This window comes from Corvus hawaiiensis, chromosome 5, assembly GCF_020740725.1.
Source record: "Corvus hawaiiensis isolate bCorHaw1 chromosome 5, bCorHaw1.pri.cur, whole genome shotgun sequence".
NCBI classification, from domain to species: Eukaryota; Metazoa; Chordata; class Aves; order Passeriformes; family Corvidae; genus Corvus; species Corvus hawaiiensis.
In genome coordinates, this window is record NC_063217.1 from 7115181 (window position 1) to 7136306 (window position 21126).

The 21126-nt window shown below is 38.2% G+C and overlaps 1 protein-coding gene across 8 annotated transcripts in view; it reads right to left on the minus strand.

The window, feature by feature from the left end:
• Positions 1-21126, minus strand: part of CTBP1 (C-terminal binding protein 1) — a 236104-nt gene that overhangs the window by 28734 nt on the left and 186244 nt on the right. For 6 of the 8 annotated variants that reach the window (XM_048305338.1, XM_048305337.1, XM_048305335.1 and 3 more), the window contains one exon: positions 7548-7702. In XM_048305338.1, the coding sequence (XP_048161295.1) occupies positions 7548-7702 (155 nt within the window). Of the gene's footprint in view, positions 1-7547; positions 7703-11090; positions 11308-12801; positions 12891-21126 lie in introns of those variants that run through there. The other 2 variants (XM_048305340.1, XM_048305341.1) reach the window with 2 other exon arrangements.

Here is a 21126-nt window from a genome sequence, read left to right on the forward strand (position 1 = left end):
CAAGAAACAGTCCCTCTTAGGACCAGGGAGCCCACCTAAAATGCTCTTAGGTTATTTCTGCTCCCACTAGAGGCTGAAATAAAATTGTTCAAGAATCTCCCAGTCTCAGTGTGTGGAAATTTCTTCAAATTCAGTCGCAGCACTTGCTGCTTCAAGGTCAAGTTCTTTATGATATCCTGGTTGTCTCCAACAAGCCACGTCCCCTATTCTGTGTTCTATCACATGTATTTTCCCCTGTCCTGCTCTGGATGGCTGTGCTGCAGGAGAAAACATCATCTGTGTAGCTGTCAGATGAGCAAAAATTGAAGAAGCTTAGAAGTTCTGAGGACACACCCCCAAGGCTCTCTGACAACCAGACCCCGCCTCTCCCAGACTGGAAAATGCCAGTGGTGTGTGTATTTTGGGGTGCAGAGCTGCCACTGCTTTAAGGACTGCATCCAACACGGGTTAAAGCACAGCCGAACTGGCTCAGACATTTTTGTTTTAAAATTAGTGATTCACTTTGGGAAGCAAATTTTCATCTCAGAGTCATGCATATTTTATTAACTCAGCCAGTCAAGACTGGCATTTGGACTCTTAATAGCACTAGTCTGGATCCATTACACCACATTTTTTGGGCCCATTTAGGTTATGGCTTGGCACTAGGAGGAGACAGAAAACTACTGGAAAGCTTGGGAATGTGTTCAATACAAGGAAAAATATTTCCTAGCTATAGCTTAATGCTGACACTAGCCATTTCCACAGGCAGTTATTTACCCATCGCATGGGATATGGAACAAGCAAATGCAAGTGACAAATCTTTTAGAATTTCTTTTTAGTGACTGAGCCTCTCCTAGGATTATGGGCTAGTTAGCAAGGAAATCCACTGCTAAAAATGTAATACCCTGCAAGTATGTTTTATCACATTAATTTGATAATTTAATTAAATATCAACAACTCCAGAAAATGAAATTATCTTTAGAAAAAAGTAACTGTGCATAGGAGCAATTTACTGATGATTTATCAGAAGTGGTGGATGCATTGAAAAAACCAGGAAGAACATGTGTTTCTTCACCATCATTTTCCACAATGAACTTGATGGAATTTTTATCAAATTCAAGAACAATTTTACTACAAAGAGATAAAACTTGTGAGTGAGATAGCAGGCAAGGCAGAAATTCCAGACCAGCCTGAGTAGTGGCAGTCAGACCATGCTCTTTGATGATTTCTTGCAAGTAAAGTCAATGGAAAAACCTGACAGGAAATGAATAGTCAGCCGTGTTCCTCCAACAGCCATTCCTGCTTCCATCACACTGCAACTGTGCTCTCTGGGAATAAAGGATCTGAGGCAAAAGCTGAAACACAGGACATAAGTTGGCCTCCTTCTGTTACCAAATGATTATGTAGCTCACCTGCCTAATTTCTGTGCCTTCGGACTTCCTTCCAGGTGGAGCTACAGCTCACTGTTGAGTCTTTTTCGTTCCCTATTCTGTAAGCTGACAGCTTTTCCAATCACAACAGCTTGGACACATCTTTCTGCTGTTCTTCAGCCTCAAAATGACTACTCTGCTTTCACAACATGCCAGGTCACCAAGGGTCTTAGGGAACAGATGACACAGTAGTAGGAGACATTTTTATTTCCAAGAACTTAACAAATCCTGAGTACTGATTACCAAAGGTCGAAATCCTTCTTAAACATTTTCCCATCTACATTTTTTCCCCCTTCTTTCAGCACTACACTATTTTAGCCATCATGCCAAACATCGCATAGTCACCACTGTGACACACATGTCTCATTATGTGGGGAAGAACTCTGACTATCTTGCTTACTTTTACAAAAACACATAAACCTATCACAACATGCTAAGAACTAAACAGCAAGGCCTCCTTTTCTTGGAGCATCTGAAGACACTTCTAGATTTGACTATGAGAGGCTGATCCCAGATGCTCATGGATCAAATCCAGAGTACAGAAACATAACACAGTAGATAAAATGCCAAAGTACTTCAATGCAAAGAAAAACAAATTATAAATTACATGTTGAATATGACAAGGTATCAATCTTAAAAACAAAAATCATCACTAGAAAGTGCTGTATTTCATCTGGTTCTAGAAAGTACAAAGCGTTGCATTTCTTGGACTTGAAGTTTGATGTGTCATCCCTAAAAAAAAGTATGTTCCAGTGTCACCAACAGACTTGAGATATTTTGCACATTTGGGTGGAACAAATGTACTTTACCGAAACGGAGTAGGCCTTGCCTTATTTAACTTGCAAAAAGCAGCTGCGCGTAGAATTTGTAACCAATAGTCTGTCACACGGGGAAGGCTGCAGAGACTCAGAGCTGTTCTCAAAGCCTCCCTACAACACTGCAAAAGGCCCATGTGAAACCAACATCATTAAAGCTAAAAAGAAAAGCCAGTGTGCTCGAGTGGTATTTAGTAGCTCTCCAAAGCTCTGTTAGATTGTGCTGCTTTTTACAAGTTCTGGCTTCTCTTTACAAGCTCTCAGCTCCCTGTTAGGCTCCTATGATCCATGGTGCTGTCAGTAACCCACCCATTTTATATAAACTTTATTCAGCCAGGATACTCTCTAGTGAGGACCCTAAACATTAATACTTATGTTTATACTGTCCATAAATACAAATATAAATATTTTACACAAACAAACAAAACTTACTTGCAGGGTCCTGAAAACACACTCTCTAAAAGCCTATATATCCACACACTATATAAACTACATCTATATACATGTGACATATATATATATGATAGTGTATTTCTAGTCTTCTAAAAATTAATATTAAAAATATATACATACAAATAGACACACAACTACATAAATAATCTGTATAGTCTATACCAAACTTCCTTTTAAATACTATATTGAAGCCAGTATTTCCAAGTCAGGATTTACTGACTGTTACATGCAATTTTAATGACAGAAATCCATTTGAGAATACAGACTCTGAAAACATTTTTACTAAATAATAAGTTCCAATGAAAAATCTTAAACAGCAGTTCCATGTGATAGCTTGTCTACTAATAAGGCTGAACTGCATCTATTCATAAGGCTGAATTCAGGTCAAGTCTATCAGACACTACAATGGATTGAACACCTATACCTAAGGATATTATGGAGTCATGGAAGTCCCTGGTGACAATGCATAAACCCAGGTTTTTCTGAAGTCTTTCATGAGGAATCTGATCCAAAGCTCATTCGGTTTCAGTACATTTACAAGGTTTTGGATCAGCTCCGAGGTGACAACTTACTCCCAAACAGACGTTATTGTTTACAACAAGGCTGCTTCCTTTCAACCTATGTTCTTTGAGAATTTAAATCTGATGGAAAACTAAAATGCTTCAACTGCATCATGAATATAAACAGCACTGATGGTGTAAACACGAGCTTTACTGCTAAACAAAGAACTGGAAACTGGAAAAATTATCTCACTTAACCATTGCTGTAACAGGGACAAATCAAAGAGCTGAACAACAGCACCATTCTGAATTTGTTTCTATCAGTTTCAAAACATTTGCTGCTTTTCAGCTCTTCTTTAAAATGGTCTTTGATAAAACCGTCATCACTACAACTGTTTCTACATTTAATTCCTCTGTAAAAGTGTGACTGAAAACTTTCAAGTTCTATTGAACAGGAAGTTCAGCTTTAATTTTTTTTTAACTTAAAACTACAAACATGGAAATGTAGTATCCTTTTGAAAATCATTTTATGTTGTGCTCAGAAAACAGAAGTCAAAGGATCCAACACATTCTACCTCAATGTCTGCTAAGGCTGGGGCACTGGTTTACCTGACAGACTCTGTTCCCACTTCCACCCAAAGACTACTCAGTGCTCTCATCAGTGTTCTGGTGAACTGGGTAAGTGCTTGAAGCTGTAAATCCAGTCAACCACACACTTTTTTCTTCTACTTGATTTGCAACAAGATGTAGGAAAGCACATAATTACAGAAAAAAGAGAATGAAAAAATGTACTCAGCTTCAAATAAACTCTTGATTTCTTTCCAGCCAGTACATTTTGTTTTAAAGACCATTCTTCATCAGTTGTGCTTCCTGTCTTTTCATTTGGGTTTGCAAGAATCACTATTTTCTCTCTGCTTGGTCGAGATGCCTATTACCAGCTCTTGCACAGCATGTTTATATTTATCCCTCTGAATCTACACAGCACTTCCATGTTACAGAACATAGGGCAAAGGTCAGGTAGCCCAAAAAGCAAAGAACATGAACTCAAAAAAATCTCAGGCAACATAAAGACCTCAAGGGTGTGCTTGAGTCTGTCATGTCTTCAAAGGTACAGAAGTGGAAAAGAGCAGCAATACTGCAGGAATCAGAGTGCTCGGTAGGCTGCCAAGGAGCCAGGAAAAGCAGCAAACTGTGAATGGCACTGAAACGAAGAGGGATTGGGAAAAAGAGGTGAACAGACAACAGAGCATGAGCCAGTGAAAAAAGAAAGTTGACCCTGGAAGGAGGATGGAAGCAAGCTAAGTGTTTTTAAATAATTTTTTTGGATGAACAACTCTATTTTTTGGCAGAACAAACCAAAACACTGTGTACACCTGAAAGCAGTCTAAGATAGTTACTGACAGAACTTATTTACACATCATTAATTGTAAAATAATAGCCAATTTAAGCACAGTGAGCAACTTTTATAGACAGTAATGCAATCTCTCATAAGAAAGAAATTTAAACACTGAAATCTTAAAATATTTTACCCTAAGTGACAGAAGTTTTCGGATAGGATGCAGTGAACCGAACTCCCAGTTATGGCATGATAAGAGTTTGACAAACGTAATGCTCAACTTCACAACATCTACAATAAAACAGAACTTAGGGGTTAAGGGATAAACACATCTATTGCAGCCTTGCAGACTGGCTTGAAAATAAACTGCTTTTTCTAGGGAGAATGGGAAATAAAGAGACAAACCAAAAACTAGCAGAATCTCACACACGAGTAATTTCTGAGGAAGTGTAGTAAGTGTCCTCTAACTACAAAGTTATTTCAAAACCTTGGGTCACTCTCAGTAAATGTCAGTATTCACTTAAGCACTAGCAGCCGCATTTTTCTGAAGGAAGGAAATGTTATCTTCACCATCCAAGTTGCCTTCCAGAACAGTGGAACAGGGAACGAATGCTTTGCTGAGATGAAGCAGAGTTCTACTATATGTTATTATTTATTTGCAACATTACAACTTGTTACTTATTTTCCACACTTTAATCTCCTCAGCCATAAGAAGTGATTGACAAATGAACTCTTGGCAGAAGGGAACTGCTACAGAACTGCAACACAGGCATTAACCAGTTTGGAGAAAACTTCCTTTAACGAGCACACACAGTGAAGTATCCTGATTTTCACCCTGCACACAAATGGCATTCAAATCATCACTTCTTTTCCTCCTTTCTGTATGTGTTAAAATCTCTCAGGCTGCTTGCTCTTCTATGAAAACCTACATAGCTTGTGCTTTGCTATTTCACAAGCTACGATAAATTCCCCTTTCCACTCTATTTCCTTGAAATACTAAAAAGACAATATTTTAAACCACAGTCTTGTCCCTGAAACTCTCACGACCAGCAGAAATTCCTTCTTCAGGTTCCAGAATGTTAATTCCTCAAACTCTGACTCCTCAAACCCCTGTGATCAAGGCTCCACAACTGTGCAAGCTCAGTTAATATAGGTTCCTACTTTCCTAAACATCTTTCTGAGTCTTTCACTCCTTTCCTCCCCATCTGATTCTTGGTTCATGTCTTCCCCCCCCAGTTCATCTACAGTCACCCATCTAAGAGGATCAAACAATGTCAATCACCTTTCAAATCCCATCCTGAACTTCCCAGCCTCTGGCTTGCTCCTGGCAACTTCACACTAAGTGCATCTGTATCTGCTAGCCTGTTAATTCAGTGGCTCTTCTTAGTATCTATTATCAAAATCTAGATCTCAATTAACAGGACACCATCATTTAGTATGGCCACAAATGTGCATTCATAAACACATGAACATTTCAGATACCCCTTTAAATATGCAACTCTTGATTTTAAAACCTTTGTGAAAACAATTTTGTATTTAGCAAAGCAACATTGTATCTAAAATACAGATATTCCTCTACTCTAAAGATAGGTGAAAAATAGTCATTTTTCATGGCAGATGAAACAGTGAACACTTTTCACACAGAAGTGAACAGTGCTCAACACTTCATAAATCTGATCTCTCAGTCAGTGTTAAAGGAATACAACAGGATAATGAATTTAGGTTTGTGATTTTTGTTGCCAGAATTTACTACCTTGCAGACCCAAACATTTTGGGATTGCCTCATCCTTTAGAAAAGTGAAAATCTGTATTATGGTGTTGTACTGATAGCTAGTGAAAATCTATTTTCCTGATGTATTACTGAGATCACTAAGAATTAATTATTGTTGTATAATAAAAAGCAAAGTATGCAACCTTTAGTATACTCCCCTCAAGACAGCATTGTTGTGAAGATCAGCAACAGATTACCTATGTCACTCATCAGTTATTCAATTACTTTTCCAAACCTGCAATTTGAGAGACACACACTCAGTCTCAGGATCTGAAAAGTTCATTTATTACACACCACTGATAACTGAAAATACCCATTGTTTTTATGCAAGGCATTAATGGCACACAGGAATTCCCCAGTCTTGATGCACCAGAAGTAAATTATGCTGATTTTACTAAGCAAATCATAAAACTATACAGGTGGTGCAGTAGCCAATGCTATAGTGTTCACCCAAAGAGCAGCCTGCTCTCATCTACTAATAAAAGTAGAACAGCATTTATATTACTTATTCTCCATGTGTCATTTAGTCCTTGTAAATGGAATCCATTTAACTTCTAACAGTGCTGTGAGATAGGAAAACAAAACAGTAAAATACAAGCAACTTCTCAACATGATTGAAAAGAAATATACAGAAACAGGCATTCTATCCCATTTTAATTTTTGATATATAATAAAAGGGAATTGAGAAAAAAAGCTTGGGTTTTCTCTAGATTAAAAAAAACATGTATTGTCTTTGAACCTTATAAATTAAGCTTTATTTTATTTAAAACCCTCAACAAACACTACCTCTGCAGATCCGTTATGAATGAAGACTGAGAAGTTTTCAATTCCTTGCACTTGTTCTCAAGTTAGGTTGACATTCACTACATTTTCCACGTAAATTTTGGGTTAGCATTTGTTTTGAAACTCTTCTGCAGTAATAATTCTCAGTGCACAAGGCTGCCTAACCCAATCTGCACAATTCCTTGGCTAAACAAAGAAATCAGAAAGTTCCCCACGCAGAAAATCCCATACTGAGATTTGTCTTTCCAGGCAAAGGCTGCTGAGCAACAGAAATGTTTCCAAGGAGCATTTCTAGGTCTCTCCATGAATCTGACTCAGCAGGTAAGCAGAGGGACAACATCCAGCCAAGAATAATACACTACACAAAAGCACAGCTCACCACGTACATTTTAACAACGTCACAACTGACACAACACTGGTCCAAATCATTACAGTATTTGCATTTCCTAAAACACCTCAATTGTACCTGTTAAATATTACCTTTTCATGAATTTCTTGTGTAGACTGAGCATCACAAAATGCCACTGTGGCTACATCCTTCAAAATAGGCATTTCTACTGTACAATCCCTGCCATCCAGCAACGCTACCAAAGGGCGCGGGTGCATGGGCCCGTTCATGATCGGAGGTCGAATGCCTACAAAGAAACAGAGAAGACTTGTTATTCAGGCCATGCAAATGTGATTAAAAATAGGTTATAGATAGTCTTGTTTATTCTGATGGCAGAAAAAGATTTCAAGGACTGAAGCTAATAAAACAGGAACAAGTTTACACTCAGCTGTCAAACGAACACAGAAGACCTTAGAAAACATTCCATGGAGGTTCAGAAGGCTGAATTATGAAAGATGGATAAAACCACTAAGGGAGTAGTATACTTGTTTTTTAAAGATACATCCTTGCTGCACTAGTAAGAAGTGTCTGTGCAACCTTATCCAACCCTTAGGTTTTGACTGGATTCCACACCTTTGTGAGCTCTAGACAGAGTGAGAAATCTCTTGTCCAGGCTTGCAAGAAGAGTGTAGCTTATGGAATATCATAAGCAACTCAGTGAGGATTTGAGTATTCAATTTACATATATAATGATGATTTTGCTGAGACTAAAATTTAACTTAAAAAAAGCCTACAACAGCAAAATTTTGCATTTACTGAGGATCCAGTGTCCAAGTTAACAGGCAAATTGCTGATCTATGTAGGTCTGCTTAGATTTAGAAAGTTTCATAAAACAGTTCTATATAGCTCAGTCAAACACATCATACTTAATCCATCACTGAAAACTCTTATAAAACATGAAAAAAATGTCCCTCCCTAAATCAACACCACACTCTGAACACTGGACTGACAAAGAAATTCTCGTCAAATATCTGGGAGAAGGAATATCAGTCCAAACTGAAAACTTCATTTACATCCTCTTTACAGAGTCTGGAAATGAAAAGTAATCCTTAAGATATTTAGAGAGCATCTTTTGAACAATACAGATGCTATAAATACACAGAAGTACTCGAGGCAATAATATTAAACCATTACATTTACAAAAAGTAGTTAAGCAGGAGTGGAAAAAAGGGACTTCTTGAGGAGATAATGAAAAGCAAAATGAAGAGTAAAGTACATGATCTTTTTTCCTCTTTCAAAATAAGTTTTAAGCACTGCAAAGTGAATCAGGCTAGATATTTCTAGTATACAGATTTCAACACATATTTTTGTTTCAGTGTGAATTTTAAAACATTGCTTATTTGCTTGATAATCCAAGTCAGTCCAACATTAATGCAAAAGACTGAGGTGCCCCAGTTAAATTCTACAAGCAGTCCCTGCATCTTAAGCCCCAGCCTGTGCCAGAAAGTAAGTCCTGAAAGACTGGCATCTGCATTTTAAGTGGATAGAATACCAGTAGAATCCCAGCTGTACAAGGTATCTGGTGAAGAAAACCAGCTGCTGGGAAGAGAGATTTTCACAACTCAACAGAAGCAGCATATAACTTCTCCCCTGGGACCAGGCTCTGGTCCTGGGGCTGAAAGACAGCTCCAGAGACTGCTGCCCTCACAGTCCCTCTCAATGGCCGAGCCCAAACCCAAAAATTATGTGTCCACTCCTAACCAACTGTTCTGGTTTGGTCAAATTTAGACCCCAAGACACCAACTCAGGATAGCCCAGTCCCACTGCAATCTGGCATTTAAATTCTCTATCTATTCAAACAGGTTTTATACCTAGAGACAACAGAACAAGAGTCACTACATTCGGTTCTTCTCTGTTCTACTTCCAGCATCTCCCAACATCTGATGATGCCAATGGACTGACTCTGCAGTACTCTCACCATAACAGAGAGGCATTCAGATGGGAAAAGTACCCACCAGCTAAGTTTTCCATGGAAATTATCCTCTGTTGTAAAAACACCCAGTCCTAACCTCTACTATGATAGATAAGCTTAGAAATGCTTCTGCTACATGTTACTTCAAAAATATCCAGCCACCAAAACTAAATGGGAGACTTTAAAACCTAATTTTTGAAAACAGTGCATGTTGAACTTTACTATTCATACTTGCTTGAACCAGAAATGGCCACATCACCCTCATACAGACATTTTTACTAAATAAATAACATACTAGTAATGTGGTACAGGACACAAACACATAAAAATACTTAGTTACTCAGGGAACAATTCTATGCTTTAAAGGGAATTTAATTATAAAACTCCACATTAAATTTACTTAAAAACATCTGATAAAGCATGCTATAGACTTGTTCACATTTCTTTAAAAACAGTATATATAATAGCATTAATAAAATGCAATTATGTCTAGAAACAAATGAAAAAAATGACATTGCAAGACCTATTCATTTTCCTTAGAGTAACTGCGCTCACTTGACAACTGAAATGTTATGGTCATGGTCTTGTCAGTACAGCAAAGCCAGAACTTCAACAAAAAGTTTGAATGCTAGCTAAAATAAAATTTAAAAAAACCCAGAACTTTGATACTGAAGTTGTTGCAGATGAATGAGGAAAAATATGCACAGGTGATTCCCTTAGAGCTACAACTAAAGCACCTCTGTCAACAGTAGGAAACATGGTCCAAACTGAAAAACGAAGATGAGATTAAAAACTCTCACTTCTAAGAAACACTTTTCTGACTAGAGCTATCAGAAAATCATTAAAAATAACAGCACTAAACAGAGCCCTTTAAGATAATGATTTCTCTAAAATACACAAAAGCGTGGTCTGGTTTTCCCCTCTCGCCAGTATATTTCAACCAAGTTACGTGTGTAACATTGGTGCTAAGGGGAATGCCAGACCAAGCCCCAAAGCATAGGAACAGAAGTCAAAAAACAACCAGAAGGACAAACCCTCCCTGAGAGAATCTAAGGCTTTAAGAATCCCCAGAACTCAAATACATCTAGTGACCTTGACCACAAAAACCCTACAAACCTTTGCTTGCCAAAATCCTTTCTGAACTTCAGCACAGACTTCCTGTTGCACCATCTTTTTGCCTAAATATCCTGCCACTGAATCACAGGCAGTAACTCCCCACTTAAGTTAACTGACAGGAACTTCATCACAGTGGTAGCCACTATTTAAAGGTCACATTTGGGAAGACATGGCTTCACTGTGAATCAGAACCTTTTGAACAAAAAGCTTCCTCTTTCACCATTTAGATACGTTCTGCCCATTTTTTATCTAGAAATGTCATACTGCACCAGGCCTTTGGCTTTGCAGCAAACCCTCTGAGAGGCAGCAGAAACCAATGTGTATTTAAGAGCAGTGTTTTCCATGCCTGCATTTACAGTGAATGATGCAACTCTGTGCCAGAGAGAAGTAACTGTGAAACGGTCAGAAGTGACATTCAACACGACAAACGTGAAACTAACTTAAAAATATAATTTCACTTAGTTGGCTTGTTTAAGTATACGGTATAGCATTTCACGTAACACAGATAATAAAAATTATACCATCCACCCCCACATCCTATAATCTTTGTTACGGGAAAACAATCTCAGTTTATCCTAACTCAAGACTTTCAGGAACCCCTACCAACCTGACATTTCTTAATCTGAGCTTGATTTCCAGGGTCATGAATTCGATTTCTCAATGCTTTACAATCTTCAGTATTCTGAGGCAAAATAGCAGCCTGTCATTCCATCCTCATTGCCATGTCTTTAATTTTTCTTGCAGCCTCATGTAATCTTGAACCAAAGCTTTTAAACTTCTTATCCACTGCAACCTCTGTAGCCTGGATGGTGTTCAAATTTTTACTAAAAATTAAACACAAACAATACATTAAAACAACGTTAAGGGTCTGACTCGTGCTCACAGAAGGCAGGAAACTCAAAAGTTAAAGCTTCTCACTGCATCTGTACCCTTCCCCCTATGGCTGCTGGCTTTCCACCACACCTGCTGTGCTGCCACTGGCCATTAATATTCCAGGGAAACCAGCAGAGTGTTAACACACACACACGGCACCTTGCTCAGGACAGCAGGTGTATTGTAAATACACCTACCTGGAACAGTCGGCACCACTCACATGGGCAAGGCTTTGCCTGGGTGAGCAGGGATCCAGGGACAGTGTGTCATCTCCAAAATCTCCGTGCTGGAGGGCCAAGTGCTCCAGTGGGTACCAGAGATGGAGTGAGAAGCCTTAACTCTGAACTTTATGGTTTTGCTGGGTTTAAGTCAGGCCCTTAAGGTTATCTAAATGTATTTAACAAAAAACCCAACGCTTTTCCAACAGTTTTAATCCAGCTGTTAGTCTGGGGTTTCTGCCCTGCCCCCATGTGGAAATAATCTGGTGGGGAAGCTCTTATCCCAGTAACAGCTACTGTGCCAGTGGCTGCTGGAATTTTTTCTAAATTAATACCAGGTATAAGGTGCAGAGACAGACAGAGCAGCTGTCCATAAGCAGCAGCTATTCACCATGTGGCTCACAGCACAGTGCCTCTGCACAGCTGCAGTCTGGACTAGCTCTCCTGGAAAAAAACCTATCAAAACCTTATTTTAGTCCAGCTCTTATGGAAATAAACTTGGGAATTGAAAAACCAGTTTTCAGCTGCAGAACCCGAGAGGCCAGCCCTGTGCACAGTTGACTGTGGGTCCCACAAACAAGGGATTAATGAACTCATCATCCAGCTTTGCAACCAAAACAGGAGTGGAAAGGCTGTGAATTATTTTACCTTCACACCTTTGACAGCATGGGGACTTAAAAGTGACCAGACCAACCCTAGCACAAGATGTATTTTTTTTAACAGGGAAAAAGCTATCTAAGCAGGGCAATGTCTTTGTCCCTCCCAAATCCAACCTGCATCTCCTGCTCCTTTGCTCCTGAAACAAAGGTGTATTGTTTGTGTTACACTCCAAGGGGGAAGAGTTGAGGCCAATGCCATTAGGCATACTCAGGACTGGAGGGTAAGAAAGCTCTCCCTGACATAATAATGTATTATTATAATAATTTATAATAATAAAATGTATTTTAAACTTTTTGTAAAACAACCTTTTATAGTACAAACTGACAGTAATTGAAGCAATCACTTTGCCCAAATAACAGAAATCTCAAATAGGCTGCCACGGTTTGCTGACACTGGAAAATGTACTAAAATGCAACAAGGAAAGCTATCAAGATTAATGATCAACAACGTAATTTTCACATTTTTCTGCTGCTGATTAACATACCATTATCAGGAGTGTCTCATAAAAGGTATACATGTTAAAAGTAAAGGACACTGTCAGGTTTGTAGGCCCAAAACTTGACCTACCTTTCATTTTCTTAAATCTGTTTGCAAAGTCCATGTAATTCTTTAAATGTGTTTTTCTTTTTTCAAAACAAATGCTTCAATTCTTTTTTCTGAAAAATACATCAATGCCAAAAAGCACAACACTTATCAGTAACCCTATAATCACAAACCAACAGGCACATGAAATGGAGGAGAGCAGCCTGGCAAGAGGATTTTCCCATCACTGGGGATTCTCACAAGTGCAAAGATTAAATAAGAAAGAAAAATCCCTTGACAATGTCCTTTCAAAGAATTTGTTGTAAATAACTTCTTTTATACACTGTAAAACATCAAAGTGATTTACTTTTCTAACAAAATGCAAACTACTGAAAAATCTCATCAATATATACAAAAACAAGACCTGAAAATGACAGGTTGGACATTCACCTGATTTATAGTCTTGCACATGTAACATGAGACTAACCCCTTTGGCATTTACCTTTACTTTATATTCTTACCTAGGTGTAAATTCAGTGAGAGCTGTCACTTATTTACCATAAACCCTCAAAAAAATTTGCATTATTTTCAAAAATAAATGCTAATATTAATTCAAGGAAAGAACGAGTTGTCAAAACAAACAAAAAATATTCTCCTCATAACACTAACACAGAAGCTGTTATGAATTAGATTTGCCAATATGCACTATTAAAATTCCTAGAAACCCCATACTTCAAAAACGTATTTTAAGGTTACGGACCTATCATGCATTTTTACATTTTGGGCTGTTTTGGTAGACTCATTGTTTTGTGCACCATGAACTCAAGTGACAATGAGATTCAAGGCAGAGTAGAACTCTAAGGGCAGTCAATTAGAAACAAAGTTTAAAATACAACTCAGGTACAAGGATCAGTAAAATGGATGCACGGAAAAAAAAGAGCATTTATCATCCTTCAGTATTTTGACATTCAGCATATTTAGATGCTGAATATGCAACACAAAAATCTCATGATTCCACCAGAATCTGAGCCAACACTTTTTGCTGCTGGCTTCAAGATGAGCAGGATGCAATTTCCCATGATTTGGGATGCGGGATTGGAAGGAGGCACAGGGGAGAATACTTTTTAAATTAAGAACACCAAAGGGACAAAAAAGTGACAGCCACCCTCAGAAGACTGAATTACTTAGCAGATTAAATTTAATTTCCTCCTTTTCTCATCTCATTTAATGCTTCTAACTATATTTCCTAAGATTTTAGGAACCTGCTGCAAGGCTTATTAAAATTTATAGGAACAATCCCAAACTGATTTTTAAAGAAACAAGCTCTGGACTTCACAGTAAACATGCAAAAGCCAACAGAGCATAAGCTGTACTTAAAGCACGCGTGCAGCCCCTATAGAAGTCCCCAGGGCTCAGAGGTTAACGCTGAGCACAGTGGGACTTTACTGGAGGCACATAGTGGCTGAATACTGCTGATATCTAAGCTTTTTATTTACCTGAACTCAGTAAAAACAAGTCATCTTCCTTATTTCTTTTTAATTTTCAAGAGATCAAGAAAAATACGAGTGGTTTCCTGTGCTGTGTTGACCCACTGATGTGCAGAGCAGTCACACCCAGCTGTATCCTCCTGCTAATTGCGCAGGTTGAAATGCACCCAGAGCTCTGCAGGACACTCACGGCTCATTCCCTGACACAAAACACAAACCCAAGACCACTACTGTGTAATTATCACCCCTGTCCACGGGCCTTCATGTACATAAGATTTCTGCACACATCACATCATTATTTCACTACCTGTGAGAAATGAGCCTGGGCACCCAAGCAATTACTACAGCAGACAACACAATGGCCTCAGCACAAAGGATTTGACACAACTCTCTTGCTTGATTTTCCCTTTTGGTACAACCAAAACAAAATAAGCCAATGACTTCTGTTCAGAAAATTCTGCATTTCCCTGCTGTTACCAGACACTGAATCACGATTCCTCATTACTTTTACACACACACACAGCAAGTAAACTTGCCATTCTCAGGACCTTATTCTGACAGCCACAAGGGTATGAGGTTTAACTGTGTTTTTTATGTTTTTTAATAGTGATCCCTAACCAGTCTTTTTTTTTTTTTAATCTAGTAATTTTGCTCTTTTTTGTCTAACATCTGTCAACATGCACACAAAATCCTAAGTGCCTGTCAGAGTACAAAAAAACCGAACATCCCACAAGGCACATCTTGAAAGCCTTTGATCAGAAATAAAGTTCTGTTGAGGAAAAACAAAATAATCTGGCAACATTTTCTATTGGTACATACGTACTTCAAACATCAATATGAAGACTGGAAGTATTTAGTATGTCATAAAATTACTCAAATTACATATTTGGAGCATGCTGTAAAGATATGCCTAATCTTAACTAAAATAAGACTGAAAACAGTATGAATCACACCTATTTAATGTAAAATAAACAAGCAGTAACAGCATCATGCACTATGGTAAAATGTTTTAATTTTCCATCACCATTTAAAAAGCAAAACAAGTTATAATATTCAGTAACAACAGTATCAAGTACCAAACCCAGAAAGTCTAAGCAGCTGCAATAAAACACACTTAAAAACTGATGTTGCAGCAGTGTTGTTTTCAAGTAACAGATACACGAAAGCAAACTCCAGAGAAAGGCAAAACATTCTAAAGGACTGAGCTCTCCCTGGATGTGCAACAACTCAGTGCCTGTGCACAGTGAGTATTTACCTGTTTCAAATACTTTTAGCTTTATTAAGTAACAAGTGAAGAAAGGGGGGATAAATAAATGGGCAACAGTGGAGCTGTCCTAGTTGAGTTCACTCCCATCAATCCCAGCTTCTGAGAAATTCCGGCTAAGGCTGCCAACTGCTGTCAGTTATTCCACAGGTTTTACAGTGAGGATGGAATGCCCCTGCCCATACACGCTGTGGCAAAAGCCACAAAAAACTACCTGGTCACTTACAGTAATCACTGCAGTAAACCTGGGGACAGGACCTACAAATTAAGAACCAACGAACTTGAGAATTATGACTTTCAGCAACCACGTCTACCCGCAACTATGGACATCAATCTCCCAGTTACTGATGGGGCAGCTTCTCCAAAATACAGAGCTGAAGGCATGAATCAAGCCTGTATTACAGATGTTCCCACAATGCACCATATGCTGGGTGTGTATCAGAATATACCTATGCTTTCCTCTTCCCCCAGGACAGTGACCATGAAGCTGGCTGATTATGGCATCTGGGGGCTAACCCACCCTAACAAGCTCCCAAATCCAAGTGTAAAATACAACTGAGCTTGTATTTCAGACCATAAACTTTATTGGTGGGTGGGTGTGACTTTAAAAAAAAAGGCAGAAAATTCCTGCTGGCAGGAACTGGAAAAACAATCTGTTTCAACAATTGCACTAGAAGCAGAATGATTAACTCCCTGAGCCATTCCAGTAACAATATAGATCATGCCAAGACTTTTACTTAAAACACCTTCCACAGAAGAAGCAGCACTGGAGACTTTCAGGGCAATACTGAGGATAAATAACACCAGACCAGAACAGGTTGGCAAAAGAGGGCTGTGTTGCATATGAAGTGCATCAGTGGCCCTTATCCTCACTCCTTTACCCATGTATTCAATAGAAAGCATGCAACCAATGCCTTTCCATTTTAAATCAAGTTATCAGAACCAGCATCTTGGCTGTGATTTTGATAAAAGCTGAACAGCCACATAATGTTAATTTAAAATGTAATTCCCTCCAGGAATGAGTCTTGATGTGCCTGTAATGTATGTATTTGAACTATGAAGGAAAAAGAAGAAAACTAATTTTTTTCCTCTCACTCAAAAATGTTGCTCTTATAGCAAGTTATTTTATTCCTGCAGGTTTGGGGTTTTTTGTTTGTTTTGCTTTAAACCATTGCCTGAGCTGGAAACATGCTTTGGGAGAAAACACCACTTTTTAGCTTTGTCAGTACAACTGCTTTCAGAGTATTAATTTCATATTTTGTTTTAAAGGCACTGCCAAGAATTTATTACAACGTAAGATTTCTGAATGTAGCCTGTGCTAATGGCTACTCTCTCTGTGCTTTTCTCATATTTTAGATGTTGTACAGGATGCTGTCTCTGAGAAAGAAACCAAATAATCCAAGTGGAGCCAACATCAAAGGCTTCTTTTATTCTGATCCCAAACACTGAAAGCAATTTCTCCAACAGCACACCTGTACTTTGACCCAAGAACGTTAAACTATTACCTGAGACACTCCTTATTTTCCTTATCAAAAAGTCTGAAGATAAGCAAGTGTGGGGCCTTGGATAACCAAATTATTTTCACAAGGTTTCATTTATTTTTTTCTGTTGAGGTCAGTAGAACACACTCAGATGACACTAAAAATAACAGTACGGAAATATTTTACACATTGAACACTGACCTCTCCAATTTCTTTGTAACTCCTTAACTATTTTTAATTTGGGAAAGCATCAAATGTGATGCACTGTCCTCTCAGGTGAACATCATCATGATGCTGTGTGTTAGCAATCCTTACAGTGAAACTACAAAAAAAAAATAGTGACTTGTTTAGGGATGGGAAGAAGGGAGGAGAGCTGGAAACTTTAAGACAGCTAAAAACTTAAATACATACACATATACATAGTCCAGACTGCTAAGATGAGCATAATTAAAACAGGTCAGTTCAACACAGTAGGAAGCATTCTGGTGAATGAGGACAATAAAATCCCTCGAGTTACACTTCATTATGCTCTTCTGAAAACTAAAGCAACTCTGACAAACGCTGAACCTCTGCAAAGAGCTCCTTAAAGCTTTTTTGCTCTCTCCCTTTCTGGTTCCTCCCACAGCCCCGACCTCTGCTGTCCTCTGTCAATATTAAGAAAATGGCTGATGATGATTACAAACTAGAGAACAGTGTTGTTGTAAAACTGAGAAAATTTGGAGTATAGTGAAATTGAAATCCTGCACCTCCCATCCAAGGTCCTCTGCAGCCTAAATAATCAAGCTTAAATAAATAGCTTTTTCTGAAAAGATACTCATTTTAAAGGTAAGCAAACAGGATGTATAAAAAATGACAAGCTCACTGAGAACCAGCCAGTAACAACAGTCAAAGTGCCAAATAAAACAGGCAGTTTAAGGCAAAAGCTGGGTTTATGTTATCATGTTACATTTAATCATAATATAACCAAAGCGTATGATGTAAGAGAGCCGTTCTACTGAGCTTTTCTTGAAGGAGAAATTTGAGTTTCAATTACAAAAGCTCTGGTCTCAACATCACAGTTAAAGCTGCACAGAAAAACAGTTAAAATTGGGAGTTATTTCCATGACTTGATGAGAGAAGCAAAATATTTCTTCCCACACATACCACATGCTGAAGGGGTTTGGGGAAGGTTTTTGAACATATTAAGATCTTTCTGATGGTGAAAAGCCAGAAGTGTTTAAAAATGACCTATATTTGCATTTTTTTACTAGGCTTTATAGTTTCTTCTAGTCTCTGCAGTTTAACCATTTTCAACTTGAAAAGGGTCGGTTCACATGCCTTAAAATGCTTTGCAGATAATTATAAATTTTTCAGGGCACAAATCATGTTCTGTCTCTGTAAATTGCATAAAACATTTATCAGTGCTAAAAAACATCAGTTACAGGGGAAGTATTATAAAAGGAATTATTGAATCCATTTTTAAGAGTTAGAGAATCTTAAGGCAAAAGGGTACCCATCATTCTTCACAAGGATTTCTTGCCATATTATCTCTCTGACTGTGTATTTTTGGCGTGATCTACCATTTACATTTTGGAAAATGCATTCACTATTGCATTTTTTTGTAAATACAGTTAACATGACAGTTCACAGTTTTATTCTAGCCTGTGTGGCTTAACATAAAAACAAACTTGCTCTAGATCGTGTGTTCACCAATGTGCAGGCAGAGGCATTTACAAATCTGCCCATGGCACATCTGTGCGTCACACAAATGTCATCTCCCCCACTCACAGCGACAGCCTTAGACTTCTGCAGTGACACACTTCGTGAAAAACAGACAATTACAAAAAATGGACCCCTTCTGAAACAAAATATAGACTGACAACAGTCTGAGAAGCAATTACATTGGTCTGGTGTCCATTCAATTGGATGTAGTAAAAAAGTCTTAAAATAAGAAACCTTACTCTATTTTTCTACATTTTTGAAACCAGAAACAGGAGGGATGTCAGTAGCAGGATGAAGAGCAGCATGCTGAAAGGCTGCAGGAGCACTGCATTTCTGCAAGCAGACAGGAAACACATTACTTGGAATTTTATCATTCAAAGATAATCAAACCATCACTGAGTTCATGCAAAGTAAACTTTAAACTCATTCTGTTGTTCAGAAAATGGACACAACATAGGGAAAGACACTGGCAAACAAGTTTAACTGCTTCCTACTGGCTGTGAGTTCTGAAAAATTGGGAGAAAATGACAGCTGAAAGCTTGCTCAGTGCAATATAACAGCTATCAGATTAACTCCCAGAAAACAAGAAACCATTGTGACTATTTTCCAGAACATCACAGAAGAACACAAAGCTTGAATCCTTGAACTTGAGATTGAGACAGAGTAATAGGTCTTCGTAACACAATTTCCCCTATTTTCTGCATATAAAGCAAACCAAATTCATGCAGGTGTATCACTGCAGAAGTAAAAAACCAGAAGTTATTACTTCTGCTCCATAACTGTGTTTACAGCCACTCTCCTTTTTCTTATTAGGTATTTTGACAGCACAACAATTATTTCAGAAGAACATGTAGCTGTGAAAATATTTTTGTCAATCTTTTCATTCTTTCTGTCCCTCTGAGTCAGGACTGTCATCTCAGCTACAAAAGGAAGATGAAAAACAAGTGCTGAGAATAACAAATGAAATCTGAAAAATAAACCATTGTAATGAAAATTGTACATCCATGAGTAGCCCAGATGAGAGTCATTTATTATGTCTGCACTGTAAACCAGATTAAAATAAGGTACATTCACAAACAGTGATTAGGCAGGTCCTGGTCAATTAGGTAAATGCTTTAAGAAGAAACTCCACCTGTGCTCTTTTTTTTTTTTTTTCGAATAATTAATTAGCATTATTTCCTTATAAAGTCTACACCATCACAATACATTGTGAAATGTGACCCTCAGGGGCTGAGATAAAATACTCAACTTAGTAAGAGCTACATATCCCTTAAAGCTTATGTTAAATACTTCATATAAAGGTAATTAAACTTTTAGGTCAAAAATATTTAAAGGACAACATGACTAGCAGCTTAATTCTCTGGGAGGTCTGCCAAGGACCCACAGCAGAACATGGGAGAGCTTCGAACCATAAGGGAAGCCTTTAATTTCAGTGAGTAGTATACCCACCTCTGGATAAATGAATTTGAGACAGGACACCAACCACACTCAACAGCTGGTTAAAGAATGAAAAGTATGTAGGAAGCGGCTGTGCTGGTTACTGAAAATTTAGTTCCAGAGAGAATATGAAAGAAGAGCTCAATCTACATGACAAACACTACAATGCAGTATGGGGATTAAATGAATTAACAGTGGGAGTTTTATCCTCAGTGTGGTTCTCTGCAGTCCTTCCTGAGCCTGGAGTGCCACCAGGCATTGCAGGGAAGTATAGGGAGGGAAAAAATTAGTTTAGTGCATCCTCTCACCAGTTACTCTGCAAAATACCAAGACTGGTGTGGGACCCATTTAATTTTTCAACAGACGTGTTCAGAGAATGAGGGTGGGGGGTAGAAGGGAGGAAGGATTGGTTCTATTCTGCATGAGGAGATACTGTCACACAGGAAGTGTCAAGGCCCAACTTCTTTTCACAGCTGCACCATGGTTAGTGAAAATCTGGTCTTACACTGCTGTAAAAAGCCCTCATCTGCTGTATTAAACTCTCTTGAACTCCAAGAAAACCACTTGCAAGTAACTATAAGAAAGCTCTGAACAGTTTTGGTAGAAGGGTTTGGCATGAAGCACAGTATTTCTTTCCCACCAAAGTTATTTAAAGAAAATATTGAATGTAAAAATATGGGGTTGCACCTAGAGGGATTGGTTTGTTTTGTTTTATGGCGAATTTTTTTTTAAACTGTCCAGAGGGAATGAGCAATATGGCTGCTGAGTAATGTCATGACTTTCATAACATAGGACAAGTGGCATAAAAAAAGTATATATCTAACCTGCAGGTCTGTAGCACTTTCACTGAAATTTATTAAATGCTGCATAGACTTATGGATTTGAAACTGAACTGTGTGTACTTTAACCTAAAGAATAAAGAAAAAGCACTTCAGTACTATGCCCAAACAGGCCAGATGAACTGATTGTTTATTAAACATGTAAAATGGAGTTATGAGCA